We start from the raw sequence: 17,673 nt of genomic DNA on the forward strand, positions 1-17,673 counted from the left end.
ATTTCTTATTGTTATATATGACCTTTTGAAGCTTTTGGCATTGTGGTTCACATTGTTTCGAGCAGAAATGAAGTGCAATGTTGACAAAATTATTTTTTCCCCTGTTGGTTAAAAATGTGACACCAGGAAATAGGATATCCCACTGAATATTTGCAAAGGTTGAACTTCTATGGAAAGACTTGTTCTATCCTGACGACGAGCACTGATGTCGGTGCCAAATAGTCCCTCTGCTTTTAAGTTTGAGTGTGCAAGTAAGATGGAAAATTCTTGCTTACTTGTGCCTTCTTTTCTAACTCAAAAGACTCGCATTTATGTTTGGCTCCTGCTTTCCTGTACTGTATATCTTCTGTTATTCGTGTTTCAACAAGGATGATACCAAGGGCATAATTCCTTTCCTGATTACTCTGTCTCCTGCATGTTATCCAGCTACATTTAAAGAGGTTATAATTGTGAACACAATGTTCAGTTCTTCAGTTTACAGCATTATAGAATTATTGTGTTCCCATGCTGGCTGACAGGGACAGATCACTAGAAGGCCTTGGTACTTTGCTTTTGAAAGGATTGCTGTATATTTTTTGGAAGGAGTCCTGTGAATAATATTCACAACTGCAGAATGGTTAAGACCATTAAATTCTAATACATGCCTTTGCATTTCATTCCAGAAGTACAGAGAGTTTGTTTATGAGATTTTTGGAGACATGAGAGACAGCAGATGCTGGAATCTGGAGTAACTGAGTTTATACAACATTGGTCCAAACAGTTCCTCTCCACTAACGCTCTCCTCTGCCTGGCCAAACTTGTGCTTTACTTTGAATGACCTTCCTTTTGATTCCTCACCTCTTTCTACAGGCGAAAGGGATAACCATGGGTACTCCTATGGGCCATCAGTGATTCAACTTTTTTGGCTACACAGAGTCTTTCAAATCTACTCTGGCACCACCAACCAACTCTTTCTCTGCTACAATGATGACTGCATTGGTACTATACTCCTGTACTTGTCAATTTCATTAACGTTGGCACTAACTTCCACATTGGCCTTATTCATTTCCAATACGTCTTTCTCCTTTCTGAAACTCTCTCCATTTTGGGAAACAAACTTGCGGCGGCTCCCAGGGGTCGGGCCATACCACTATCAAACCCCTCGGCACGGGAATGGACCAGTCCAGGGGGGCGGCCCTTAGCTACAGGCATACATTTCGGAGTACACCACCTCCATTCGCTTCGTCGAGGGGAAGAAAAACCGGGTGGCCGACAAGTTGTCTCGCCCCGCCGTCGACGTCATTTTCGAAGTGGCGCCTGGCATTGATTATTCTGCCCTGGCAGAGCCCCAGCTAACGGAAGTGGAGATGCCCGCCTACCGGACTGCCATCTCTGGCCTCCGCCTTGAGGATGTCCCTCTTGGCCCCGGAGGAACGACAATACTGTGCGATGTGACGTCTGGTCAGCCGCGCCCGGGGGCCACAGTTCACATCTGAGCTGTGGTCGGCCATGGCTCACCTGTTGGGTGTGCGGCTGCACCACACCACGGCCTATCACCTGCAGGCAAACGGCCTGGTGGAGAGGTTCCACCGGCAGCTCAAGGCAGCGCTGAAGGCGCGACTCTCCGGCCCGGACTGGATGGACGCACTACCGTGGGTCTTGCTGGGCATCCGGACTGCGCCTAAGGAGGACATAGCCTCATCTTCAGCGGAGCTCGTGTACGGCTCGCCGCTCACGGTGCCCGGGGAGTTCGTGCCCTCGGTGCCGGGTCAGCAGGAACCGCCCTCATCCACCGTACAGCACCTTCGCGAGCGAGTTGGCCAGCTCGCACCCGTGCCGACGTCCCGCCATGGGACATTTCGCCTGCACGTGCCATCGGCCCTCCGGGACTGCGCCTATGTGTTCCTGCGCCATGACGCCCACCGGACGCCGCTCCAGAAGCCATATGAGGGCCCGTACCGGGTGCTGCAGTACGGACAGTCAACCTTTGTGTTGGACATGGGGGGCCGGCCGGAGACCGTGTCAATTGACTGCTTAAAGCCGGCGCATTTGGACATTGACCAGCCGGTGTTGGTTGCCCAGCCTTGGTCGCGTGGTCGCCCTCCCTTCGCGGCTCCCTCCACCTGTCCCTCCACCTGTGGCTTCGTCAGCCCCTCTGTCGGCTGATTTTCCTACGCGGTCCGGTCGGGTTGTGCGACCGCCGGTGCGTTTTGTGCCTCCGGTTCTGGTGGGGGGTCCTGTGGTGGCTCACAGGGGTCGGGCCATACCACTATCGAACCCCTCGGCACGGGAATGGACCAGTCCAGGGGGGTGGCCCTTAGCTACAGGGATAAACGAGGGGGTTTTAGGTGCGATCTCTCTCTTACAGACGCGACCGTACTAGAGATCAACAACTAATAAAATCCCTCCCGAAATACCTGGCTCCTCGCCTTTATTTCGGGCTTATCGACGCGCCACAAACTGTCCATTAATATGCACAACAAACCCACTGACTCCCACAGCTACCTAGACCACATTTCCTCCCAACCCTGTCTCTTGTAAGGTCACTTTCCCTTTCTCTTTTCTGTCTCTTCCGCATCTGTTCTTGAGATCAAGCTCTCACAGGACATTCGAATGTCCTCCTTTTTCAACAAATGATGGCCTGACAGCATGAACACTGAAATCTTTAATTTCAGATAACATGCTCATCCTGTTTCTTTGATTGAATTGATTGAAAAATACCATCTTTCCAACCATTGATCACCATTTACACTAATTCTTTATTATCCCACTTCTGCATCCACTCCCGGCAAATTAGGGGCAATTTACAGAGGCCAATTAACCAACAGATCTGCATGCATTTGGGATGTGGGAGGAAACCTGAACAACTGGAAGAAACCCACACAGTCACAGGAAAAACATGCAAACTCCAGCCAGACAGCAACAGAGGACAGGATCAAACCCGGGTTTCGGGTGCTGTGAAACAGCAGCTCTACCAACTACATCAATGTATTGCCCTTTCTCTTTCCTTCTGTTCTACCCAGATGCTCCCTTCATTTCAACCCTAGCACCTTATCACAGAGTTCTTTTTAACTCGTCTTCCCATTCTTTGCCGCCCTAAGGTGAGACAGAAGTTCACATGTGCCTTCCCTAGTCTTATCTACTACGTTCGGTGTTCCCGATATGGCATCCTTTACATCGCCGAGGCCCTTTAGCCGAACACTTACGCTCGGTTCGTCAAGGTCTATTGGATCTTTCGGTTACTAACCATTTTAACTCCCCTTCCCATATCGATTTTCCCATATCGATCTCACCCCTCCGTACCCTTTCACCTATATCACTTCCTCTGGCTTCAAATTTCACTTCACTTCTCTTCTCATGTTCCATTCTATCATTTTGTTTTTGTTTTTATCTCTAACCTTTTTCCACCCACCTGCCAATAGAAATCCTCCACAACTTTGTCCACCTATCACTTGCCAGGCTTTGTCCTGCCACCCCCCTCCCCCCACCACCTCTCTTTTGCAATTTCACTACTTCAATCAGTCTGAAGAGTTCCAACCCAAAATGCCAATCTATCCATGCTAGAGATGCTGTCTGAGCGACCGAGTTACTTCACTTTGTTATATAGGGGACTTTGTGTTGTTTTTGATATTTTGAGGACATTTAGAAAAGTCAGTAATTTATTGCTGTTTAAACAAACATAATTTGTGATGATTTTAATGGAGTTTATATTTATCACCCCTGCCTAAAATATCAGGGGTAGTCTTTAGAACTGGGAAAGTTGAGAAGAGATTTGACAAGGTCTCCAAAGTTATGATGACTTCAGAAAGGGTTAAAGGTCTGTGAGAGGCAGAACATGTTATTAGAAATCTAATGCAAGCAAATGTTGGAAATAACCCAAACATATACATGTGACAATGAAGTACAATTGAACAATCAACATTTTAAAGCAAATAAGTACAGGTTGTAAATGATGAAGTTATTGTCCAACAAGTAATGAATAAATATTAATTCTCTGAAAACTGCTGCTATTATATTTTTTATTTAACTTCTCAGGTCGGTACAGAATTCAATGTGACCAATTTGAAGATCTCTGGCTAATCACAAAAGGACTTATTCAGCATTTGGAAGAGACATTTGCCAGTGAAGAGCATAAAGACTTTATGTGCACCTTTCCTGGGCCCATCCCTTTGCAGGAGTACTTTCAATTAGTTGATCGGCACTTTGAGGTCTGTAGCCCGGAGATTGTAGTGTAATGTTGAAGAATCTATTTGTCATAGTCATGCAGCATGAAAATTTACCATTCGGTCTACCACGTCCATACCGATCAGTGGGCATACATGTGAATTAATCCCATCTTCCAGCAATGCAGCATTCAAGTGCTCATCCAGAAGCTTCTTAATTGTTGATAGATTATTGCTTCTACCACACTCCAATGCAGTGCATTCCAGATCCTCGTCATTGTCTGGGTGAAAAAGAACCCCCATTAAATCCTAAATCCCTTCCCTCTTGCCTAAATCATTTAAGGGGAAAAGATTCTTACAATTTTCCCCATCTATACTCGTAATTTTATATACTTCTATGAAGTCCCCACTTAACCTCCTCCACTCCAAGGAAAACAGACTCGGTCCATCTTTATTAATGAAATGCTGCCACCCTGGCGACTTCATGGTGAATCTTTCTCTACACCTCTCCAGAGCTACCACATCCTTCCTATTGTATGGTAACTAGAAGCCAATAGTGTAGTTGTACTGTAAAAGCTTCTTTAGAATAGTTAAAAGGAAAAGATTAGTGAAGACAAATTTAGGTCCCTTACAATCAGAGACAGGTGAATTTATAATGGAAACAAGGAAATGGCAGAACAGTTAAACAAGTACTTTGGTTCTGTCTTCACTAAGGAAGACACAAACAATCTCCTAGAAATACGAGGGGACTGAGGATCTAGTGGGAGGGAGGAACTGAAGGGAATGCACATTAGTCAGGAAATGATGTTAGGTAAACTGTTGGGACTGAAGGCAGATAAATCCCCAGGGCCTGATGGTCTGCATCCCAGAATACCCAAGGAGGTGGCTCAAGAAATCGTGGTGATCATTTTCCAAAGTTCTCTCGACTCTGGATCAGTTCCTGTAGACAGGAGGGTAGCCAATGTAACTCCACTTTTTAAGAAAGGAGGGAGAGAGAAAAAGGGGAATTGAAGACCAGTTAGCCTTACATCGGTAAGGCTAACATGCTTGAGTCGATTATTAAAGATGTTATAGCGGCGCATTTGGAAAGCAGTGACAGAATTGGTCAAAGTCAGTATGGATTTATGATGGGGAAATTATGCTTGACTAATCTTCTGGAAATTTTTGAGGATGTAACAAATAGAATTGATAAGGGAGAGTCAGTGGATGTGGTGTATCTGGACTTTGACATGGTCCCACTCGAGATTAGTGTGCATAATTAGAGCACATGGTATTGGGGGTAGTGTGTTGACATGGATAGAAAACTGGTTGGCAGACAGGAAGCAAAGAGTAGGAATTAACGGGTCATTTTTAGAATGGCAGGCAGTGACTAGTTGGGTGCCACAAGGCTCGGTGCTGGGACCCCAGTTATTTACAATATATATTAATGATTTAGACAAGGGAATTAAATGTGACATCTTCAAGTTTGCGGATGACACAAAGCTGGGTGGCAGTGTGAGCTGTGATGAGGATGCTATGACGCTGCAGGGTGACTTGGGTGAGTTGGCAGATGCATGGCAGAAGCAGTATAATGTGGATAAATGTGAGGTTATCCACTTTGGTGGTAAGAACAGGAAGGCAGATTATTATCTGAATGGTGTCAGATTAGGAAAAGGGGAGGTGCAACGAAACCTGGGTGTGCTTGTACATCAGTCACTGAAAGTAAGCATGCAGGTTCAGCAGGCAGTGCAGAAAGCTTCATTGGAAGAGGATTTGTGTTTAGGGGCAGTTGTACAGGGCCCTGGTGAGACTGCACCTGGAATACTGTGTGCAATTTTGGTCTCCTAATTTGAGGAAGGACATTGTTGCTATCGAGGGAGTCCAGCGAAGGTTCACCTGGTTAATTCCCGGGTGGTGGGACTGACATATGATGAAAGAATGGGTCAACTGGGCTTGTATTCACTGGAATTTAGAAGGATGAGAAGGGATCTTATAGAAACATATACATTTTTTAGAGGATTGGACAGGCTAGATGCAGGAAAAATGTTCTCGATATTGGGGGAGTCCAGAACCAGTTTAAGAATAAGGGGTAGGCCATTTAGGACTGAGATAAGGAAAAACCTCTTCACCAAGAGAGTTGTGAATCTGCGGAATTCTCTGCCATAGAAGGTAGAGGAGGTCAATTCACTGGTTGTTTTCAAGAGAGTTAGATTTAGATCTTAGGGCTAAAGGAATCAAGGGATATGGGCAAAAGGCAGGAATGGGGTACTGATTTTAGATGATCAGCCATGATCATATTGAATGGCGGTGCTGGCTCAAAGGGCCGAATGGCCTACTCCACCTATTTTTCTATGTTTGTATATTTCCATAACCTTCCTGCTTTTGTATTCAGTATCTCAACTAATGAAAACAGCATCCCATATACTTTCTTAACCACAATATCTCCTTGTAACCTTCAAGGATCTTTGGATGTACAAAAAGGTCCCTTTGTTCTTCGATGTTCCCAATAATCTTGCTGTTTTATGTCGTATGTGTTGAATGGTGTATATTGTAGCTCATTAGTATTCCCAAAATTAATCGCTTCGCATTTATCAATATAAAATCTTCCATTTCGCTTTGATATCTGTGATGGCTGAGACTACCCTTCACACTGTCAACAACTTCACCAATCTTTGTGTCATCTACAAACCTGCTGATCATGCCTCTAAATCTACATCCAAATCATTGACAGCAAGGGTCCCAGCACCAATCTGAATGGAACACCGCTAGTTACTGGCATCCATTTACAAATCTACCATTGCCATTATCTACCATGATCTACCATAAGACCATCTACCATTGCCCTTTGTTTCTATTGCTAAATCAATTTTAGATGCAATTTGCCAACTTGCCATTGATACCTTGGAACCTAATCTTTTAGACCAGACTCCTTTGTAGAACCTTGTCGAAAGCTTTACCGAAGTTGATATGAACCATATCTACTACACTATCCTTTTTTGTTACATACATACTCAAAACAAAAAGCTTTTACTTCTGTTAAACGGAAAATCTAGCACCATGCTCTAAATTATACAAGGGCAGTTAAATACTCCATTCTTTTCTCGGGTGTTTTAAGTTCTGGAAAGTGAAAATCTTGAAATTGCTGAAAGCTTCATAATTTTACACCTTGCCTGACTGCAAAGACCTTTGTGAAATGTGATTTTATTTTTGAATGAAGTGTTATAGAGAATTTGAGATTTTGTGTCAAGACTGATTGCATCAAGATGATTATTTCAAAATGTAACCTTTTTAAGATTAGTTAATAATTATTTTTATTTGTTCAAGTTTGATATTTTGGCTACCACATCAATCATGTGTATATATACCAATCATTATGTTCTCGAGTGTTCAGAATGCAGATGCCATCATTTTTTGGCATCAAGTCTGCTTGAAGCTATTCCTCTGATCTGATAGTACTGACGCCAGAATGAAATAAACATTGGGAAAGGTGAAATCCACACTGTGGAGATCACTAGGTTTTTAGAGGTTTTCTTTTGTCAGCAGTAAGCACCATTTCTTTGCCACAGACCATAAAATCCAGGTCATTGACTGCTTCCATGGTTCAGATAAAGTGAATGAGAATTTTATTTATAATTTCAACAAATACATTTAAAGGATTTTTTAAAAAACGTTTGAAAAGCAGAGCAATGTTTGAAGTCCTTTGTTATTTTTATAGCTGCGCTTAAATGCTGAGAAATATAAAGAACTTCTTTCAGAACGGGCAGTACAATACAGAGCCATCCAAAGGCGGCTTTTAACACACTTCAAGGACAAAACTCCCTCACCTTTACGTAATCTAGATACATTACTGGATGGAACCTATCGGCAGGTGAGTGCTTGTTGCCATGTTTCTTGAATATTGTATATGACCCTATTCTAATTGTGTAATATTGACAAAAGATTTGCCTGTTCCTGTTGTTGATTGTGTTGGCTGATGTAGAAAAGATGGTGCAGTTGAGATTTTTTATGATTTGATCATAGATAAGTATTGTTCTCTTGTTGTGGTGTGTGTTTGTTGCAGCTGTAGCCAAGCTGAAGCTGATCCATAACTGGTGCCAACTTCTCCATTTGTTTTTTGGTTTCATGATCCAATGCTCAGTGATACTATAAACTTGATAATGTCATACAGTAGGAAAGCAAGCATGTTATCATCTCATCCTTGTCATAGATTCCATGGATCACTATTAAACTCTGCAATGTTTCTGAATGTCATTTTGGAATATTTTCCAATGGCTTGTCAAAATGCACAGAATATATCAAGGGACATAGAAATGTAATCAGCCAGTCGAGTGCAGTGTCTTGAATTCCTGTTTTATTCAACATAGTAGTGTGTGTTACTGCCATCATTATTCTTCTGGCCGACTAAGTATGTTGGAAATGGCAGAGCCATCTGGAACAAATTTAACAAGTAATGAAGTCTTCTGATTTACCTTGAATTAAACTTTACTGGACATGAAGATATGTTTCTTTATATTATTTTTTTGTTTTGAAAAGAATGAAAACTTCGAGATCTGTAATTAAAATTTGCCAGGTGACACCTAATAAACTGGTGTGAGGCAGATGCACTGCTGTGGCTATTTAAGAAATCATCGAAAAAAGAAAATCACAGTCGTTTACTTGGGCAGTTCCTTTATACTCAGTTGGAACTTCCTGGAAAATGCTGGCAATCTCGCAATGAACTGTTGAAATTCTCTCATTTAATATATTATGAATAAAGTATAATTTTGAAATATATGAAAAGAATTATGAGCCAGGGCAGTGAATGTTGGGAGCGAGGCTGTGTGGGTTTCCTCTGGGCACTCTGGTTTCCTCCCACATCCCAAAAATGTGTGGGTTTGTGGATTAATTGGCCTCTATAAATTGCGCTTTGTGTGCAGGTAGTGGATGTGAAAGTGGGATGACATAGAATTAGTGAGAATGGATGATCGATGGTCAGCATTAACTCAATGGGTTTGAGGGCCTGTTTCTATGCTGCATCTTTCAATCAATCAATATAAGCTCTGCAACAATCGAGATTCCCACGTGATCACAGAGTTTAGTTTAGTTTAGTTTAGAGATACAGCCCTTCGGCCTACCGATTCCACGCCGACCAGCGATCCCCGCATATTAACACACACTAGGGACAATTTATATTTATACCAAGCCAAGCCAATTAACCTACAAACCTGTACGTCTTTGGAGTGGGGGAGGAAACCAAAGACCTTGGAGAAAATCCACGCGGTCACGGGAAGAACAGATAAACTCCGCACAGACAGCACCCATAGTCGGGATTGAACCCAGATCTCTGGCACTGAAAGTACTGTAAGGCAGCAACTCTACCGCTGTGCCACCGTGCTGCTCGTTCCAAATATATTGGCTTGTCTTCACTTAAGAATTTCCTAACATTATGATGTGCCCCTATTCAAGAGGGGCTGTGTGTGCCTCTATTCACGAAGGGCTGCAGGAAAAATTCTGGGAATTATAGGTCAGTGAGCTTAACATCTGTAGTTGGAAAGTTACTAGAAAGTATTCTGAGGGATAGAATATGCAGGCATTTAGCTGGACAAGGGCTGATTGGTGATGGTTAGCATGGTTTTGTCCATGAGAGGACGCGTCTCACAAATCTGAGTTTTTTGAAGATGTGACCTAAAAGGTTCATGAGGGCAGAGCTTTGTGGACTGGAGGCCTGTGAAGAGTGGTGTGCCTCAGGGTTCGGTGCTGGGCCTGTTACTGTTTGTCATCTACATCGATGATTTGGATGAGGACTTGCGTACATGACAAGATTAGTAAGTTTGCTGATGATATAAAAGTTGGTGGTTTTACAGATAATGAAGATGGTTGTGAAAAATTGCAACAGGATCTTGATCGATTGGCCAAGTGGGCTGAGGAATGGTTGATGGAATTTAATACAGAGAAAAGTAAGGTGTTGCAATTTGGGAAGTCTAATATAGGCAGGACCTACACAGTGAATGGTAGGGCTCTGGGGAGTGTTGTAGAGCAGATGGATCCAGGAGTGCAGGTGTCATCAGAGTTTATCCTGAACTGTCCGTGGCCGATAGTGCTGTGGCTGCTAGCGCTATGTTTAAAGCCAGATAGAACATCGGGGAACATCACCATATCCAGGAAGCCGTGGAGAAGATTCGAAGGGTCGGAGAACAATACCACGACTACAATCCCCCGGGTGGATGGTGGGATGTTTGGAGTCTGGTGGACAACAGTGGTGCACTGGGGACTGACCATTGGGGCAATCTTGTTGGCCAAAATATTACTACGTTGTATGTGCGGATTGGCATCACGACCATGTGGACTTTACTAAACCTGTGGGCCGGATGTAATGAGGTAAAGCCTGCGGGCCGGATGTGACAGTAATGTGACTGTTCAAGCGGTAAAATGTAATAAGAGTTTTTCCCGAGCAGTCCGTGGCTGATAGCGCTGTGACCAGTAACACTATGTTTAAAGCCTCTTAGCGCTGTGGCTGGTAGCACTATGTTTAAAGGCTCCTAGCACTGTGGCCGGTAGTGCTATGTTCAATGGCTGATAGCGCTGTCAGCTGCAGCACTATGTTTAAAACTTTGCGCGCCAAGACGATAGTGCTGTGTGTATTGCCTTGCGCGCCACGTCTGCGGCCGGTAGCGCTTTGTTTCCGGGGGGGGGGGGGCTCGCTCGGATGTAGGCCCCTACCATTGGTTGCAGTTTGAATTTGGAAGCGGTGCTATTGGCCATGAATTAACGGCGGTTATTTTCAACGGCTGATTCCTGCTGGTAGAAAGGCAGGCGCTGGTGGGCCATTAGTTAGTTCTTGTATGAGAGGGGTTTACTGTCGGGCTGAGTCGTGATCAGCGCCTTGGACGGAGGCAGAGAGAGAGAGAGGTGTGCTGTCGTGCATACCGAGACAAGTATTGTTTTTATTCTCTCTTGCCAATAAATCTGATTTGTAACTAAACAGACAAGTGAGCTTTTCTGTTCTACTAGCCAAATCCTGGAACCTGTTCCCTTGTAACAGCAGGTGCATGGTTCCTTGAAGGTGGAGTCACAGGTAGCTAGGGTGGTCAAAAAGGCTTTCAGCGCATTGGCCTTCATCAGTCAGAGTATTGAGTATAGAAGTTGGGAGGTCATGTTGCAGTTGTATAAGACGTTGATGAGGCCGCATTTAGAGTATTGTGTTCAGTTCTTGGCACCATGTTATAGGAAAGATGTTGTCAAGCTGGAAAGGGTAAAGTAAAGATTTACCAGTATGTTGGCAGGACTAGAGGGTGTGAGCAATATGGAGAGATTGAGTAGGCTGGGACTCTATTCCATGGAGCGCAGGAGGATGAGGGGTGTATAAAATCATGAGAGGAATAGATTGGGTGGTTGCACAGAGTCTCTTGCCCAGAGTAGGTGAATCAAGGACCAGAGGACATGGGTCCTCTGGGACAGAGTGAAGGTGAAAAGATTGAACCTTCAGAGGAATCAGAGGGGTAGCTTTTTCCACACAAAGGGTGGTGGGTGTATGGAACGAGCTGCGAGAGGAGGTAGTTGAGTCACGGAATATTCCAACGTTTAAGAAATAGTTAAGACAAGAACATGGATAGGACAGGTTTGGAGGGATAAGGACCAAACACGGGCAGGTGGGACTAGTGTAGCTGGGATATGTTGGCTGGTGTGGGCAAGTTGGGCAGAAATGGTTATTTCCACGCTGTATGACTCTATGACTCCATTACAGCACTTCAATGTTAGATACCTTGGAGTACATCAGTAGTGTGTGAATTTGTTGCTGATTTCGATCACTCTTATAATTTTCTGTCCCACATTAACTTTGACCTCATTGTGCCTAGCCGCCTCTAATGGATGAACTTAGAACAGTACAGCATGGAACAGGCCCTTTGGCTCAAGATATCAGCTTCACTTTAATTTCTTTTTTGCCCTCTGTTCTATCACAAAACCTTCCACTTTAAAGACCTAATCCAGTTCTGATGAAACATTCTTCTCCACAGCAGCTGCCTGAACTCCTTGGCTTCTGGCCATTTGTAACAGACTTCCATTTGCCTATTTTAGCATTTGTGTATATTCAGGAATACCATGTTTCTTTTGTAATGAGTACTTCTGAGGTACAGTCATGGTACAGGTTAGTTGCAGTACTTGTTCTCTGAGCATTCATGTTATGGGATGATAATGGTTTTGATCAGAATCAAAAGGAGGGTAGGACTTTTGCCCATTTTCGTCAAGGAAGGCTATGTTGCTGGCAAAGTGACCAAGTCAAGCTATGGCGAGTCTGGAGGCTCGTTCTTTGTTGAAGAAGTTTATTGCGACAGCAATATTCGATCACAAAGTTTACATAACGAGATCACAGACAACCATTAAAACTAACTGTTCACTTCGAAGAAGCCTCCCAACTGACTCTTTTGGGCGCCAAAACCGCACGTGACGACACTGTCCAATCAGCGGTCTCACTCCCTGGACCAATCCTTACGGTCGCGCCCACACGTGATCTTGCTGGCCAATCTGAGGGTTCGATACCTAGGACCACTCTCTATGGTCGCTACATGACCCCCCCCCCCCCCCCCCCCCCAGAACCCGAGGTACGGAACCTAGCAGGGAGCCGGATTTCGCGACCAGAACGAGTAAGGAGAGGGGCAGCCGGAACCACAGGAGCGGGGGGTCCTGGACCGGGTGGAACTGGAGGAGCGGGGGGGTCCTGGACCGGGTGGGACTGCAGGAGGACTGCCTCGCCGAGGCGGTTGACCAACCAGGACAGGGCTGTCCGGATCCAAGTGCGCAGGTTTAAGCCTGGACACCGAGACGAGCTCACTCCTGCCGCCCACCTCTAAGGTGAAGGTGACCGTCCCTTTACGCAAAACCCGGAACAGCCCTTCATAGACCCTCTGCAACGGGGAACGATGGGCATCTCTACGCAGAAATACAAACTCACAGTCCTTCATGGCAGGCGGTTCATGCACCATGAGACACCCATGACGCGAAGTCGGAACCGGAGCCAGGGAACCCACGCGTGCCCGGAGTGATGCTAACACCGACGGAACTGAAGGTAGCTGACCAGAGGACTCCGGCAGCAAATCTCCGGGTACTCGAAGTGGCGAGCCATATACTGGTTCCGCGGACGAAGCACCGAGATCCTGCTTAGGAGCGGTCCGGATGCCCAAAAGGACCCAGGGAAGTTGGTCTACCCAGTCCGGGCCCTCCAGCCTCGCACTGAGGGCCGCCTTGAGTTGTCTGTGGAACCTCTCCACGAGCCCATTAGCCTGAGGGTTTTACGCCGTGGTGTGTTGCACCCGGGAGCCGTACAGCTCTGCTAGCGTGGCCCAGAGGGTAGAGGTGAACTGTGGCCCCCTGTCAGTGGTGATAACAGACGGAACCCCGAAACGGGCCACCCAATGGAGGGCCAGGGCCCTGGCACAAGAGGCAGCGAAGGTATCTGACAATGGGAAAGCCTCCGGCCACCGGGTGAACCGATCCACCACCGTGAGCAGATGGGTGTAGCCCCGGGAGGAAGGTAAAGGTCCGACTAAATCCACATGAATATGGAAATAAAGGACCGCTGGAACCGCAAACTCTTGTACTGGGGGCTGGACATGGCGTTGGACTTTAGCGGTCTGGCAGGGAACGCAGGAACGGGCCCAAGCAGCTACCTGCTTTCGCAGGCCATGCCACACAAACCGAGCGGCTACTAAGGCAGAGGTGGAGCGGATGGACGGGTGCGCCAGCCCGTGAATGGCATCAAACACCCGGCGCTGAAGGGAGGGCGGCACCACCGGCCTGGGACGGGGGAGGGAAACATCACACCAGACTTTTGTGCCCGCCGGCCCGCAGGCCACCTGAGCCAACTTCAACCCTGAAGTGGCGGACTGGTATGCCGAGGCGGTGTCCGCCAGGAGCTGTGTCTCCGCAAGCTCCTGGGGATCCACCTCGCGGTCTACCACCGAAATGGGGGAAACAGCAGGCCGAGACAGGGCGTCAGCAACGGCATTAAGCTTACCCGCGACATGACGGACATCGGTGGTAAACTCAGAGATGGCAGTCAGGTGCCGCTGCTGGCGGGCCGACCATGGGTCAGACAATTTGGAAAAAGCAAAAGTTAACGGTTTATGGTCCGTAAAGGCCACAAACGGGCGGCCTTCTAGGAAATACCTAAAGTGACGGACAGCTAAGTAGAGAGCCAGAAGCTCTCGGTCAAAGGCGCTATATTTCAGCTCAGCCGAACTCAGTTGCCGGCTGAAAAACGCCAAGGGCTGCCAAAGGCCACCGACCTGCTGTTCCAAAACCCCTCCCACCGCCACGTCAGACGCATCAACCGTCAGGGCCGTGGGGGCGGAGGCGCTCGGGTGGACCAGCATGGTGGCGTCTGCCAAAGCCGCCTTAGCTGCTGCAAAGGCCGACTCAGCGGCCGAGGACCATACCAACTCTACAGATTTACCCGCGAGGCACTGGAAGAGCGGGCGCATGACCCGTGCTGCTGCCGGGACGAACCTATGGTAGAAGTTCACCATGCCCACGAACTCTTGCAGACCCTTCACTGTGGTGGGCCGCGGGAATGCACGGATAGCCTCCACCTTCTCGGGCAAAGGGGTGGTGCCGGCAGGGGTGATTCTGTGCCCTAAGAAATCGAGAGAAGGGAGGCCAAATTGACACTTGGAGGGTTGGATGATGAGCCCTTGGTCTTGGAGCCGTTGGAATACAGTCCGTAAGTGGGCCAGGTGTTCCTGCTCCGAGGGGCTGGCGACCAGGATATCATCTAAATAAATGAACACAAAAGGCAAATCTCGACCAACACGGTCCATGAGTCGCTGGAAAGCCTGTGCCGCGTTCTTTAAACCGAAAGGCATGCGCAACCATTCGAACAACCCGAACGGAGTGATCGTGGCAGTTTTTGGTATGTCCTCCGGGCGCACAGGGATCTGGTGGTAGCCCCGCACCAAATCGATCTTGGAGAACACCATGGCACCTTGCAGCTCAGACGAGAAGTCCTGGAGGTGCGGTATGGGGTAGCGGTCAGCCGTGGTGACAGCATTGAGGCGTCGGTAATCGCCGCATGGTCTCCACCCCCCAGATGCTTTGGAGACCATATGCAACGGCGAGGCCCACGGGCTGTCTGACTGACGGACAATGCCCATTTCTTCCATCTTCCTGAATTCTGCCCGCGCCACCACCAGCTTGTCGGGTGGTAACCTCCGGGCCCGAGCGAAAACGGGGGGGCCCTCGGTGCGGATGTGGTGGACCATGCCGTGCCTGGCCAAAGGGGCGTCGAAGCGTTGGATGAGCAGCTCTGGAAACCCCGCCAGGACCTCAGCATACGGGTCGGGGGCCACGACGACGGCCTGGACAGTTGGGCGTGGCGGCCGGCGGAGCGGCGGGCTCATCGCTGCTGGCGGAGGGTCGAAGGTCGTTACCGCGGATATCGGGGACTAGTGAAAAGGCCCAGAGGAAATCTGCGCCAGGATCGCTTGGCTGACGTCCGCGATAATGAATGGCCATTCGTACGTGCGGATGCCTAAAGCCAGGGACATTGTCCGCATGCCATACGTGCGGATGGGGCTGCCGTTAACCGCGATGAGGTTAGGACCTGTCTTACCAGATCTGGTCTCGAGGCCGGTCGGTGGTACGATACTGACTATGACTCCCGTGTCAACCAAAAATTCTGTGTCCGTGAATCGATCTCGGACGTAGAGGCGTCGGTTCTGGCCAATCGCAACCGCCTCTATGTACGATCGGCCGAGGCATTTCCCGAGAAGGTACAAGGTGAGCGGCAGTTGCGGGATTCTCCACCCCATCGTAAATGGTAATAGCACCAGCCGCGCTTGTGCGGCTCCTTTTGGCGGGTTTTTGGAGAATTGGCGGGAGACGCGGCGCCATCTTGCTGCCGCCGTGGTGCGGCCACTGATGTCGAGACCTTGTTGATCGAACTGCTTCTCTTTGATTTGGACGCCATGAGCACATCGGCTTTTTCTGCATATGCCACGGGGTCCTTAAAAGAACAATCCATGAGCATGAGTTTGACATCTTCGGGAAGCTTCTCTCGGAATGCCTGCTCAAACATGAGGCAATCCGTGTGTTCACCTGATAGCGCTAACATTTCAGCCATGAGAACGGACGGCAGCCGATCTCCGAGATCCGGTAAGTGCATAAGCCTCTTAGCTCGGTCATGCCTACTGAATCCGAAGGTTCGTAATAACAGTGCCTTCATGGCCTCGTACTTGTCTTCTGCGGGAGGGTTGACGATGAACCGTATCACCCGTGCGGTCGTCTCCGGCGGTAGAGCGCTGACGAGATAGTAGCACTTTGTCGCGTCTGCCGAGATGTTTCTTAAGTGAAACTGGGCTTCGGTATGGACAAACCAAGATTGTGGTTGATGTGCCCAAAACGACGGAAGGTGAACGCTGACCACGCTTAGCTCCGGTGCGCCGGGCATGGAAACCAAAAACGAGGCGTCTTGTTCACTCATGGTAGGTGATCGGCTGGATCACGTCGGGGTCACCAATATGGCGAGTCTGGAGGCTCGTTCTTTGTTGAAGAAGTTTATTGCGACAGCAATATTCGATCACAAAGTTTACATAATGAGATCACAGACAACCATTAAAACTAACTGTTCACTTCGAAGAAGTCTCCCAACAGACTCTTTTGGGCGCCAAAACCGCACGTGACGACACTGTCCAATCAGCGGTCTCACTCCCTGGACCAATCCTTATGGTCGCGCCCACACGTGACCTTGCTGGCCAATCTGAGGGTTCGATACCTAGGACCACTCTCTATGGTCGCTACAAAGCCCTATTTTATCACAAGGGAGCTCCCATGGAGATTAGCTTTCGGCATTTTATTGTGACTAAAGCAAGGAATTAAATGATTAATTTTTGTAACAAGTTTGATCGAAGTTTATAATGATGCCTTCCTACTTACTGTATTTCAATTCTATTTCCTTTTCTGAATCAATCTTTGTCTGTTTTATGCTATCCTCTGAACCTGCTGCCTAGTGCCTATGGTTCTTGCGCTTCAACATCTTTCTTTTTTTGCACAGCTCGATTTCTATTTGACCAATAGAGCATGACTTCTCTCCACATTGTACTTCCCAATGTAATGACACTGCCAGGAAGAGAACCTGGCATTTTGGCGTATATAACATTTGCTTAAAAAAGTGCTTGATTAGTGCATCCTTTTGTAACAAGAGACTTTATAAATAGCAAAACAGCAGAAACCACTGTAACAATTAATGAAACTTTTCTCTGTGGAGAATTATACTGCTGCTCACGTTACTGAAGTTTAACTCTTCAACCTCTCCAGTAGCAGTCTTTTCCCATTTATCTGCTCTTGCAACCAATTCAAAGCTCTATGATTGAGTCCAAGCAGCCAATCTCCCTCAGGGAATGCAAGCCTTGATAGAAGCTGGCACACAGTCTCTGGTGAAGCAGTGGCAATGTTGCATGGACCTTTATGTCCACACCATTATGTTTGCCAAACACCGGTATGTGCTCTTGGGTTGGCTATTTCAAATTATGTTTGTACACGCATCAGACAAGCATTGGCACAATTCCTTGTGTCAGGGATT

The 17,673-nt window shown here is 47.3% G+C and overlaps 1 protein-coding gene across 5 annotated transcripts in view; it reads left to right on the forward strand.

Annotated features, from left to right (window-relative positions):
- The window catches only part of bbs9 (Bardet-Biedl syndrome 9), a 303,117-nt gene that overhangs the window by 83,792 nt on the left and 201,652 nt on the right, over window positions 1–17,673 (forward strand). For all 5 annotated transcript variants that reach the window (XM_078397603.1, XM_078397606.1, XM_078397604.1 and 2 more), the window contains 2 exons: window positions 4,015–4,187; window positions 7,837–7,989. In XM_078397603.1, the coding sequence (XP_078253729.1) occupies window positions 4,015–4,187; window positions 7,837–7,989 (326 nt within the window). The remainder of the gene's footprint in view (window positions 1–4,014; window positions 4,188–7,836; window positions 7,990–17,673) is intronic.

Source organism: Rhinoraja longicauda, chromosome 4 (assembly GCF_053455715.1).
Source record: "Rhinoraja longicauda isolate Sanriku21f chromosome 4, sRhiLon1.1, whole genome shotgun sequence".
Taxonomy (NCBI): Eukaryota; Metazoa; Chordata; class Chondrichthyes; order Rajiformes; family Arhynchobatidae; genus Rhinoraja; species Rhinoraja longicauda.